The sequence below is a fragment of the Odontomachus brunneus genome, unplaced genomic scaffold (genome assembly GCF_010583005.1).
Source record: "Odontomachus brunneus isolate Ranch 3 - 2012 unplaced genomic scaffold, Obru_v1 Obru_scaffold_251, whole genome shotgun sequence".
Taxonomy (NCBI): domain Eukaryota; kingdom Metazoa; phylum Arthropoda; class Insecta; order Hymenoptera; family Formicidae; genus Odontomachus; species Odontomachus brunneus.
In genome coordinates this window covers 171,742-184,904 of record NW_022639701.1, presented here as the reverse complement: position 1 = coordinate 184,904, position 13,163 = coordinate 171,742, and the positions used below count along the sequence as shown (strand labels likewise).

Genomic DNA, 13,163 nt, shown 5'->3' with positions numbered 1-13,163 from the left:
AAGTAACACATTTTTTTTCATTTACTTCGGCCATATTGGATACGCCATTTTGTTTTTTGAAATTTGCACTTCAGATTCGTAATCAGCGACGTCGAAAACATTTATATACCAATTTTTACAAAAATCGGACAACGACTTCATATTTTAGCCACGTTTTCGGGATTCTGTCCCACTGTGCGGCGCCTCTTAAAGGGCCATCTACAATGGAAAATCGTACGCCATAGCAGTAAGAAACTGATCAATCATACTGGAGTTTTACAAGAATAATCGATTGTGATTGGTCAATTTCTTACTACGATATACATATTATACGCTCTATTGTAGATAGCCCTTAAGGCCTCCACACACAAATTTTCATAGCCGTAACGTAAGACGTACCGTAAGAATTGACCAATTACGATCAAGTATTCATCAAAATGGCGACCTTACGATTAGACAATTCTCAACATGATTGGTCAATTCTTAGGGCCATCACACACAAAATTACATAGACGCATATACATAGCATAAGATCATATGGACCAACGAGCATTGAATGTTAAGTCGCCATATTGATGATTGATACTTAATATTCGATGCTCATTGGTCCATACTATGCTATGCATATGCGTCTATGTAATTTTGTGTGTGATGGCCTTTAGGGTACGTCTTACGGTTACACAACAAAATCCATAAAAAGGGAGGGGATAGCGTTGGTACCAGCTAGGTAACTCAAATTAAATTTCTATGAATTATAGCGTATTCAACTGGCCCTGGGTTAATCGCTCCGAGAACGATTAATGACGTCATAAGTCTCTACTAACCAATCATAAAGCTTATAAGTACTTGTTTCACCAATAAACGTAGGCTGAAACCCAGAGTGGGTTAATCCAGAGCCAGAACATGCTATTAAGCTCGTATCAGATTATGGATTAAGATTGAGATTGAATTGAAAATTGGCCAATCAGAGCAAAGTTCACCAAACTTAAGCTTAGTAAATTTTGCTCTGATTGGCTAAATTTCAATTCAATCTCAATTCTAATAGTCTGATACGGGCTTTAGTAAGGGCCTTTGCACGTAGAAAAATTTTAACCGTAATCGTAAGGTCGTAAGAAAACTGACCAGAGTTGATTATTCTCCTTGCGTTCGAGGAATAAACGACTGTGCTTGATCAGTTTTCTTACGACCTTACGGTTACGGTTAAAATTTTTCTATGTGCAAAGGCCTTAACACTGAATAAATAGTGATATATTTTGGTTAGCCGAAACCTTGAGGTAAGTGTGTGTGTGGCTTATACGTGTTGACGTTTGACGTTTTGACATAAGCCTGTTCGTCGGACATCGGGTGGGATCCGATTGACCACGATATGATTGGACACAGATTGTAATGATTGGTTCGACCTAGTAATTTACTAGATAATTCTTTTCATCGGTTGGTTGTGTCCAATCGTATTGTGGAGTTGGCTTTCGGACGCCATATGGTGTGCTTCGTGTTTCTTAGCCTCTCACTTAGCAGCTTGTAATTTCGTATCTTTTGCGCTTTTGCAAATGTGTTAGTTTTACTGGCTTCGACCTGGCTTTGTTTTCTGGACTCTGATTTAATCTACTTGATTTATTTAATTATATTAGTGCTTGTCTGCTTAATTGCTTTAGTGTGTTTTTGTCACTCGCTTGCTATACGTTGAACACGTGCATATCACGTGATTCTTTGTTGATCTAGTATCGTTTAACCTATAATCCTCACGATGGAGACACGTGATTGCTTAACCCAGCATGGAGACAAGGAAATAAACAAGGATGTGGATGATAATACACACAACATCTTCGAGCTTCAACCTTCTGAAGACAAGGACATGGATGCTCAGCCTTTGATCTCGTCAAAAGAATCGTCTGAGAAAAAGAAAAGTATGGTACGGACTACTTCTGCTGCGTCTGGTATGCTGAAATCTCCAGTTTCTAATATCAAGTGTAATTCACCTCTTATGATGACCACCGAAAAGCTCAAGAAAAGATTGAGCTCACCTGATGTTAGCATTTATGGCGCTATCAAAAAGGTCTCTCCAGGCCCTCGTATTTAATCAGACCTTCTGTTTAAGTCAAAGGAGAAAAAAAATCTGACTGGAAAAAAAGTCGGAAAATCAGGGTTGAGTGACAGTAGTAAAGGTCTATCAGCCTCTTCCTCTTCCGTATTTCATTCCTCCATTCCCATCCCTACTCATGCTGTCGGTGCATCTTCCATGCGGACTCCGCCTCCGGTGGTTGCATCTCCTGTTGATCCTGGATCGCGGATTTCTCCTCCGTCTGCTGTGAAGAATCGCTACTCGAAAAATAGTAACGGTCCTTTCATCGTGTTTATAGAAAGACAGGTTGATAACACTGTGGACACACGTCCTATTAGTGTTCTAAAATTGGCTAAGGCTCTATTCGATATCAAATCCATCGGATCTTTTATGTCTGTAGCTTTTGACTTTAAGAGGGCTAGTTCCAATAAATTTATTATATCATTTCTTACCTGTGATCTCGCAAATGCCTTCTTTCAGGAAATTGTGAGATTTGAACATTCGGTATTTAAAGACGAAACTTGGCTCACGTTTATTCCTGATTTCAGAGTAAAAAAAAAGTTATCCTTGCAGGGATTGACGACTCTGAATTGGATGCTGAATTTATAAAACAACACCTACGCCCCACATATAATTGGAGGGGCGAGTGGCGATCGCCTATTTCGGTGGAGAGGCTCCGCAAGAGGACTCCCGATCCTGACGCTTTAGGTGGATATAAAATGATTAATACCAACACATTTATAGGTATTTTCGAAAATTTTTGTTTTCCCTCTTTTGTATTCCTCTTAGGAAAAAAAATCTTCTTGAAACCGTTTGCTGGTAGAGTCATTAGATGCACTCATTGTCATAGATTTGGTCATTTGAGATTTTCATGTAAAAAGATAGGAATGCCTATGATATGTGGCAGGTGTGCAGGTGAGGGACACTCTGACCAGAATTGCTTGTCGGATGTCGTATTATGTATCAATTACGAACGTAACAAACTGGCTAATTCTGACCATCATGTTTCCAGTGTCAATTGTCCGGTTTATATACATAATAAACATGTTAAAAGAGTCATGGCGGTTCATTGCCTGGGCCCTCTTGATGCTGAAAATTTCATCAAGGTCAGTGGTCTCACTGAGGATAACCATTCAGAGGGATCTTCCTCGATCACCTTGGATGATTTCTGGCCAAAGATTATTAATAAACCATCCGCTGTATCTTATGCGGAGGCTCTTAAGTCTTCAAAAAAAAATAAAACGGCTTTACCTCCGGTAGGCCCTGGTAATAAAATAGATGGGAATGTTCCAACATCTGTTTCTCCTGTCTTACAGTCTCGAGGTCCTGGGTTCCTTTCTTTCCTACACGTTGTGAGAAGAAAGAGAGCTGAAAGAAGGCTGCTTTCCGCTGCCGGGAGTGCTTCGACTGTTGTGGCCTGGCGGGGTGGTGGCCGGCGGTCCTCCCGGGCTGATGGCTGTGTCGCTTCCGTGGGGTCGTCGTCCGCGTCCTGCGTCGGCGCCTCTGTTGGAGTCGATTGTGGCCTTCCCGCGGTTGAGATCGCCGCGGGCTCTGGGGGTGATGAGGTGCGGCCCCGTTTCCGATCGGATATGGTACGTTCGGTCGAATCTTTTAATCAAAAACTTTTCTCTAAACTTAATGCTTCCGATGGAACTATGTCTAAATCTCTACTTGAATTTCTTTCGCTAAACTACTCTTCCACTGACTCTAATCTACCTAATTCTACCGTCTCTTTAGGAAAATCTCACATTTCTGAGTTTGCGTCCTTGATTATGGACTTATCGAAAATCTGTTCTTCTCTGTCTTTCGAAGACCTATAATAAAATGACTTCTACAAGTAATACATATATCGCTTCATCTTCGCATGACTCTCAAAAATTAACCATAGTTCAGTGGAATGTTAGATCTTTTTTGGCTAGATCTGCGAACTTGATTGAATTGATCAATGATCATCATCCGGATGTCTTTTGTCTTTCCGAAACTTGCATCTCTAAGAATGCTGGCAGCACTCATTCTTGTCTTATTCGTGGTTATACTTTTTTGAACTCCCCGAGACTTCTATCCTCCGGGGGTGGTGCTGGTTTTCTTGTTAAAAATAACATTTCCTTCTCTATACAGGACCTTCCTTTTTTGACGATATCTATTTGTGACGATAACAAGGTTGATGTTTTGGGTATTAAAATTCATTGTAGTAACAAAATCATTGTTTTGATATCTATCTATAACCCTCCGGGTCGATCTTCTTGTGATTCTGATCCATCTTTTTGGGAAAAATTTTTTGACTGCCTAACTAGTTTTGATAATGTTATCTTATGTGGTGATTGTAATGCCCATGTTCTCTCTTAGTCTTCCTTCCCAGTGAAATACAATGAAGAAGGTCGTAGATTGAAATCCGCGGTTTCCCAATCTTAATTTGTAAATTTGGGCAATGGAAGTCCCACATGGACCTCGTCTGATGGGTCCCATAGAAGTGTTATTGATTTTACATTTGCTTCTGATTCCATTGCACTATCCACTGTATCATACGTGATGGATTATCCTTACAATAGTGATCACTTTCCCTCACTGATTACTTTATTTGGATCGTCTGACCGTCTTACTGTATGTAGACCGGCCTTTAATTTTGAAAAGATTTCTTGGTCCGATTTTCTGTCTGAACTTGAGTGTAACTCCTCTTCTTTTACCATCTATAATAAGGACCCTGCTATTTGCTATGATGATTTTTATATTTGGTTTATCAATACGCTTATAACCTACGGTGCTATTCTGCGTAACAACAGGGGAAAGAGTCGTTTTACTCCTCCCTCCGTCTGGTGGTCCGAAGAGTGTACTTCCTTGATCTTAGAGAGAAAAAAGGCTTATAAAGCTTTCCTATGTAATCCTTCCTTGACTAATCTTTCGAATTATCGTATTATTGCCGCGAATGTTAAGAAAAAACTATTAAATATAAAACTTGACTTGTTTAAAGAATTTTGTTCTACAATTGACCCCAAGGCTAGCTCTGCTTTCGTTTGGCGTATACTGAAATCCTTTAAAAATAGGAGACTTCCTCAGCCACCTATGAATGCAGAAAATAGAATCTCTGCGGCTCGAGATGCTTTTGATATTGTTGTCCCTAGCGTATGGATCGATCCTTTGGGGGTGTATATCAGTTGGACACGGGGCAATTGGACATAGTCCAATCACAAGTCGCTGTTCCAAGGGACCCTACAAATGTCTCTAATCACACGGTGCTGTGATTGGCTGTGTCCAAATGCACCGTGTCCAAGTGCACCGCTCCCATCCTTTGGACCTTAGTCTTCAGAATGATTATGTTAAACGCTCTTTGCTATCCTCTCGCCCTTCGTTAGATTGAAGCTCCTTTTGTAGTTCTGTTTGCGAGTATAATAATTATATTATTAGACCATTTAGTTGGGATGAATTTTGTTGTGCTTTTAATCGAATTAAAAAACGTTCTGCTCATGGTCCGGATCTTGTGCCTAATCACATTTTACTCAGACTTCCTTTATCTACAAAAAAATTTATTTTTGGTTTATTCAATAAAATGTTTAATCTTGGTTCCTATCCGTCTGCTTGGTCCGAATATTTTATGGTATTTATTCTCAAGGCCAACTCCTCCGCGATGAGACCTATTTCCATGTCTAATAGCCTTCTAAAGATCTTTGAGCGTTTGATTCACCAGACTTTATTGGTGGCTGGAAAATAATTGCTTTTTTGCTGAAAGACAATTTGGTTTTCGTAAGTCAAGATCTACAACGGATTGTCTTTTCCTGCTTTCCGCGGATATTCAGCGTGGCTTCTTTAGAAATGCTTTTACTGGTGTGGTATTTATTGATCTGCGGGGCGCTTTTGACAACGTTCTCCCACGTCTTCTTTTGTGCATCTTGAGACAACTGCATTTACCTAATAAATTCCTAAAATTGTTAGATTTTCTGCTCAGTTTCAGATCTATCGAGGGCTTTATGGACGGCACTTCCTTGGGTACTAAATGAACTTCTCGAGGACTTCCTCAGGGTTCGGTTCTCAGCCCTATCCTCTTCAATATATATATCTCGTTCATCTTTAGCTTTCTTCCTGAAGACGTACATTATCTCGCCTATGCTGATGACATCTGTTTATATACCACCAGCCAATCGGTCGCCGTGGTTTATAGTTTGATCAATAAAGCTTTGAGAATATTCAGGGATAATATTTCAGCGCTTGGATTGGAAATATCATGTGTTAAGTTAGTTTTTTGTTTATTCTCTAAGGATAGGTTTAAAAAAACGGATAACTTTATAAATAAATGGCATCTTAAGATTAAGCTGGATAGTGAAATCATCTCTAAAGTCGATTCGGTCAAATTTTTTGATAGAGGTTTAAGCTGGAGGATTCATTGTTTAGAACTCCGTAAAAGAATCCGTACCAAGATTTCTGTTATCAAATCTATAGCAGGTCTTAAGTGGGGCACTGGATACGTTCCGCCCTTGAATATGGTTCTCAGGCATTTGCCAGTATAATTTCTAGAGTCAGTATTATTCTCGATAGGATTCAATTCGAAGCTTTAAGAGTGGTATTGGGTGCAATGTCCACCACTCCTACGAATGTGTTGTTACACTTGGCCGGAGAGGCTCCTCTCGACGTTCGTAGAGGTTTTAATTTTCATAAATACATTTCTGGGTGCTTTTCCGTTAGAAATCATTCTGTCAGAATGTTAGTCTTGTCATTACATAATAGAAATTTGGAATTGACTTCCTGCGTCAGTATTCCCTTTTTTGCCTTTTTCTTTGCCATATATTTGTTGAATTTCTCCACGAACTGTGTGTCACGTCTCTGCCCAGTGCAGTCAATTATGACTTTCGGGCAATTTGTGCTCGCTTACCAATTATCACGGAGATTGGAGACAGGTGTTTTAAGTTTGTTAGACTCCCTTCGAATGAGGAGGATAGCGGATCGTCTGTCGGTTCTTTGCAGCGGACGGAGGAATTTTTTCGCAAGTGTATCGTGGATTGTAATTTATCAAATTTCAAGATTGTTTACACTGATGGCTCTAAGTCGGAGTTTGGAGTGGGATGTGCCGTTTTTTCCTCATCTCCTCCTATTTCCTTACGTTATAAACTATCCTCCCAACTTTCTATTTTTGAAGCTGAAGCTATAGCTATCGCCCATGCACTCTCGGCTATATCGGAGTCTAATACTATGAAAAAAAATTTTATTGTTGCATCGGACTCCAAAAGTGTTATTAATACTCTGGCTAATAATAATTTCAAAAACAAGCAACACAATCTGATTTACATGATCAAGGAACAATTTATGGAGCTGACCTCTAAAGGATATACTATTATTAATATATGTTTTGTGTGGATACCAGGACATGTTGGAATCGCGGGTAATGAATCCGCCGACGTGATGGCCAAGGATGCTGCCTGTGGAAGACTGTTATCCGGTCCGCATAAGAATATTATTTTTGCAAATACTATTAAGAGAACTCTTCGTGACCGTATGTACCAACAGGCTGAGGAATTTTTCTCTGAATCGTCTACACAGCGTGGATTTCGCTATTTTCACAGAATACGTATAAAAAACCTGTCTCCTTGGTTTAAAGAATTTATTCATCTGGACAGAAGTATCTTAACAACTATTGGACGCATAAGATCCTTCCATACTAATACTGCTGAACATTTATTCGAAAAAGGAATCATTGATAATCCATGCTGTGAATGCGGTGAAGTGGAGACTTTAAATCATGTATTTTTGTATTGCCCGTGCAACAGTCGGGAATCGGACTTGCTGCGTATTGGCTCCGCGCCGGTGTTGCCGGATCAACGGAAATTGTCCACGTTGCCTTTAGTGATAACGTGGACGCCTTCAAAGAGATAATTCTTTTTATTAAACGTTCTGGAAGAAGAATTTGATTAAATTTGAGTGATTTTTACGGATTTATACTATTAATTATAATATTGATTAATGGACTTTGTTCCGAGAACCATAGAAAACAACAACAACAACAATCGTATTGTGGTCAATCGGAAGGGAGCGGTGCACTTGGACACGGTGCATTTGGACACAGCCAATCACAGCACCGTGTGATTAGAGACATTTGTAGAGTCCCTTGGAACAGCGACTTGTGATTGGACTGTGTCCAATTGCCCCGTGTCCAACTGATATACACCCCAATCGGAACGCTCCCGTCGGACATATGTGTGCACGTCGCGTATGTGAAGTAATAAATATTTTATAAATGTACATATGTGTGTTAAATACATTGTGACTAAAATCAAAATAAATAAAATTGTCACAATAACAAGGTGAAAACAGTAATAAAAAGAAAATTTATATCATAAAAATAAAAAATATATGTTGATAAATAATCCTTATAAGAAATTAATAGTGGTGCTGTAATAAACTGGCGAGTGACCAATTGCTTTGTCATTTTATTTTGCACAAGTAAAAGTAGTGCAACAATATTTAATTAAACAATAATTAATCATTGGCCAATATGTTACAGGCAGAGAGAATATATATTTTTTATAAGGATTGTTATTTAAATAAATGATATTAAATTCTAAATTTTGTGATATGCCTAGATACCTATAACCTAGATAAATGTAATTCACTGTTGTGGCTTCATTGTGTGCTTCAAGTTGGAATCAATCTCTCACTGGAGAATGAAACCTGTAGAAGACAATGGAAGCATGAAAAGAAGGATAGAATGAAATAAAATGAAGAATAAGCAAATATCAGATTAGTAGTTAATATTTTGAATCTATATAGATATATATTATTTATGTATTAATAATATACGTCTATATAGGTATAGAATATTAGCTACTTATCTGACCTTTATCTAATCTTCATTTGACTTCATTCTATCCTTCTTTTCATGTTTCCATCGTCTCCTACAGGTTTCATTCTCCAGTTGACCATGAAAGATTGATTCCAATTCGAAACATGAAGCCACCCTTTATAGAAATATCATACTAAGAATCATTGATAATTACTTATTTTCAGTATTAAAAATACTGGATAATAAGTAATTATCAATGATTCTTAGTATGATATTTCTATAAGGGACAACAATGAATTACATTTACCTAGGCATATCACAAAATTTAGGGAGCGGTGCACTTGGACACGGTGCATTTGGACACAGCCAATCACAGCACCGTGTGATTAGAGACATTTGTAGGGTCCCTTAGAACAGCGACTTGTGATTAGACTGTGTCCAATTACCCCGTGTCCAACTGATATACACCCCAAAATTTAGAATTTAATATTATTTATTTAAATAACAATACTTATAATAAATATATATTCTCTCTGCCTGTAACATATTGGCCAGTGATTAATTATTGTTTGATTAAATATTGTTGCAGTACCTTTACTTGTGCAAAAGTAATAAAATGACAAAGCAATAGTAATTGGTCACTCGCCAATTTATTACAGCACCAATATTAATTTTTTATAAGGATTATTTATCAACATATTTTTTATTTTTATAATATAAGTTTTCTTCTTATTACTGTTTTCATCTTGTTATTGTGACAGTTTTATTTATTTTGATTTTAGTTACACGTTACAATGTATTTAACATACATATATACATTTATAAAATATTTATTACTTCACATACGCGACGTGCACACATATGTCCGACCAACACACTTATGTCAAAACGTCAAACACGTATAAGCCATATACACACTTATGTCAAGAAGGTTTCGGCTAAGGGCCAGCGCACGAACATTGCCATAGCTCTTTATGCCACCTTACGTGACAACCTTATGTTATGTGAGACGTAAGCTAAACGTACGGCAACGCACGAAAATTTTACGTTACGTTATGTTACGAAGGAACATAGAGGTTCTGTGACAAAGGTAATTAAATCAGATTATTAAACAATAAGTAAAGAAATAATAATAATTTATCTTTACAGCCATAATTAGAAATGTCTATATTAAGCACATATTAATTTTATTAAACTGTTAAATGTATCTGTACAAAATTATAAACATTGTTTATAACATTTTCCCAACACTATGTATAGAATATGTTTGATATATAAATATTGGAATAAAATTTGAGGTTCTCAAGTCAACAAATATGAAAACATCAAAGTTTATGACTAATAAAATGTTAAAATATTTATTGTTATCATTACTTTTAATTTATTATATGAGACTAAAACGGAAAAAAATACACAAAAGATGGCAAAATATAAAATGGCTCGTGAGACCAATTAATCAACAGAAGAAATAGCAAGGAGAATATGAAAATCTGTTTCAAGACTTAAAAACTGATGAAGACATGTTTGTCAAATATGCCAGGATGAATGTTCAACATTTTAACAAGTTATCAACCATGCTAAGATTTTATTTGATAAAAAAAACTAAGAAAGCTCTATCTCCGAAACACAGGTTAATAATAACATTAAGATAAATATAGTTTATTAGTAAAAAATTGTTTGATATAACTACTTCTTAAATTTTTAGTTATTTTTAGAAATCATTGTTAAAAAAAAATGTTTCACGAAATTATAAACTATATAGCAAAAATTGTGATACATTTTTCAGATATTTTGCAACAGGGAATTCAGTAGGAAGTATTGAATTTTCTTTTCGAGTTGGGCAGTCAGCTGTTAGACAGTTAATGAAAGAAGTGTGTCTAGTTAATACATTATAGCCTCTATATTTAGCATGTCCAACTGAAGAACAGTGGAAGAATATTGCTAATGGATACTGAAACCGATGGAATATGCCTAACTGCTTTGGAGCTATTGACGGGAAACATATAGTTTTGCGATGTCCTCCTAATTCTGGAAGATTGTATTTTAATTATAAGAAACAATTCAGTATTATTCTTATGGCAATATCTGATCATTTATATAGATTTAGTTTAGTTGATATAGGAGCCTATGGAATAGTGACGGAGGCATTTTTGAATCTTCAACTATTGGAAAATATTTAAAACATAATGGATTTAATTTGCCCACTTCACGCGCTTATCCTCACGGAAGTAATATCTCTATGTCTGAATTTTTTATCGCAGATGCTGCGTTTCCATTATATACTCGTATAATGATCCATCAGCAATATTTTTCCACTGTTCTTCAGTTGGACATGCTAAATATAGAGGCTGTAATGTATTAACAATAACTAGACACACTTCTTTCATTAACTGTCTAACAGTTGACTGCCCAACTCGAAAAGAAAATGCAAAGACTTGCTATTGAATTGTTATTGTTGCAAAATATCTAAAAAATGTATCATAATTTTTGTTGTATAGTTTATAATTTCATGAAACATTTTTTTCTAACAATGATTTCTAAACGGGTGTATATCAATTGGACACGGGGCAATTGGACACAGTCCAATCACAAGTCGCTGTTCCAAGGGACCCTACAAATGTCTCTAATCACACGGTGCTATGATTGGCTGTGTCCAAATGCACCGTGTCCAAGTGCACCGCTCCCTTTCTAAACATAACTAAAAATTTAAGAAGTAGTTACATTAAACAATTTTTTACTAATAAACTATATTTATCTTAATGTTATTATTAACCTTCGTGTTCCGGAGATAAAGCTTTCTTAATTTTTTTTAACAAATAAGGTCTTAGCATGGTTGATAACTTGTTAAAATGTTGAACATTCATGGCATATTTGACAAACATGTCTTCATCAGTTTTTAATTCTTGAAACAGATCTTCATATTCTCCTTGCTGTTTCCTCTGTTGATTAATTGGTCTCACGAGCCATCTTCTATTTTGCCATCTTTTATGTGTTTTTCTCCGTTTTAGTCTCATATAATAAATTAAGAGTAATGATAACAATAAACATTTTAACTTCATAGACTTTGATGTTTTCATATTTGTTAACTTGAGAACCTAAAATTTTATTTCAATATTTATATGTCAAACATATTCTATACATAGTGTTGGGAAAAGGTTATAACGCAATGTTTATAATTTTATACAGATACATTTAACAATTTAATAAAATTAATATGTGCTCAACATAGACATTTCTAATTATGTTTGTAAAGATAAATTATTATTGTTTCTTTACTTATTGTTCAATAATCTGATTTAATTACCTTTGTCACAGAACCTCAATGTTCCTTCGTAACGTAACGTAACGTAAAATTTTTGTGTGTTGCCGTATGTTCAGCTTACGTCTCATGTAACGTAAGATTGCCATGTAAGGGTGCGTTCAGATTCCTCATCCAGGTGCACTCTATTACTAGAAACACTATAGTATATGATACATATACTATAGCACTTCTAGTAATAGAATACACCCGGGTGAGGAATCTGAACGCAGCCTAAGGTGACGTAAGGAGCTACGGCAATGTTCGTGCGCTGGCCCTTATCAACATATATCACTACTAATGCATAGAAATTTAATTTGAGTTACCTAGGGGTTCTTGCTGGTACCAACGCTATCCCCTTCCTTTTTATAGATTTTGTCGTGTAAGGGCCGTGCCACACAGAAAAACTTAAGCAGTAATGGCTTAATTTACATCGTGCACTTGATACACATATTAAATAGTAACTTTCTATTAGATAATCTTAACATTAGCAATGGCCGCGTTCAGTAGAACAAGTGATCAGTAAGCGCTCAGTGAGCTCTTACATCTGATTGGAGTATAGTTGGAGATCTAAAAGAATATGCCAAATCATATACAAGAGCTCCCTGAGCGCTTACTGATCACTTGTTCTACTGAACGCGGTCAATGGCTGCATTCAGCAGACTCAACAGTTGCACAACAGTTGAGTAATTTGTCAATGTAATTGGTCTAGATTTAGGGATGTAATAGTAAGAACCAATAATCGTTGATTGCTCACTGAGCGCTTTTTCTACTGAATGCGCCCAATGCATATCAACGATGACGCATTCAATCGATACAATACTAGGTCTGTAAATATGAAACCGGAATTTGCCCATAGATGGCCCTAGCTGTCAATGTAGTTACCGTCAAACCGCGTCATTGGCGCCATTTCCTTGTTGACATCTCTGACAAAGATTTTCAACTCACAACAATACAAGTTTCATACAACAGCATAGTTTGTAATAGCGTTGAACATGTCGAATTTTGTGCCTGGAAACTACGATTTGCGGACAGCATTGATTTTCTGTTACCATTTGAAG

At 36.6% G+C, this 13,163-nt stretch overlaps 1 protein-coding gene across 8 annotated transcripts; it reads left to right on the top strand.

Annotated features, from left to right (window-relative positions):
* The first annotated feature begins 1,297 nt into the window (after positions 1-1,297).
* Positions 1,298-9,733, top strand: LOC116852720. Of its 8 annotated transcripts, none has more exons than XR_004379842.1 (4): positions 1,301-1,946; positions 2,612-2,746; positions 3,355-3,630; positions 5,979-6,216. XR_004379842.1 is itself a non-coding variant. In XM_032833343.1 (3 exons), the coding sequence occupies exons 1-3, from the start codon at positions 1,724-1,726 to the stop codon at positions 7,425-7,427; spliced, it is 1,281 nt and encodes a 426-aa protein (XP_032689234.1). In that variant the 5' UTR covers positions 1,298-1,723; the 3' UTR covers positions 7,428-9,733. The 8 variants fall into 8 exon arrangements, 6 of the variants coding, with proteins under 6 accessions (XP_032689234.1, XP_032689229.1, XP_032689232.1 ...); XR_004379843.1 differs by having other exon boundaries at positions 1,306-1,888; XM_032833343.1 differs by lacking the exon at positions 5,979-6,216 and adding an exon at positions 7,389-9,733 and having other exon boundaries at positions 1,298-1,946; positions 2,612-3,630.
* The last annotated feature ends 3,430 nt before the right edge of the window (positions 9,734-13,163 follow it).

Coding starts and splice junctions, on each gene's coding strand:
- LOC116852720 (XM_032833338.1), top strand. CDS start 1,724: ATGGAGACACGTGATTGCTTAACCCAGCATGGAGACAAGGAAATAAAC. Junction 1,947..2,611: donor TCCAGTTTCTAATATCAAGT/GTAATTCACCTC, acceptor TTATCCTTGCAG/GGATTGACGACTCTGAATTG.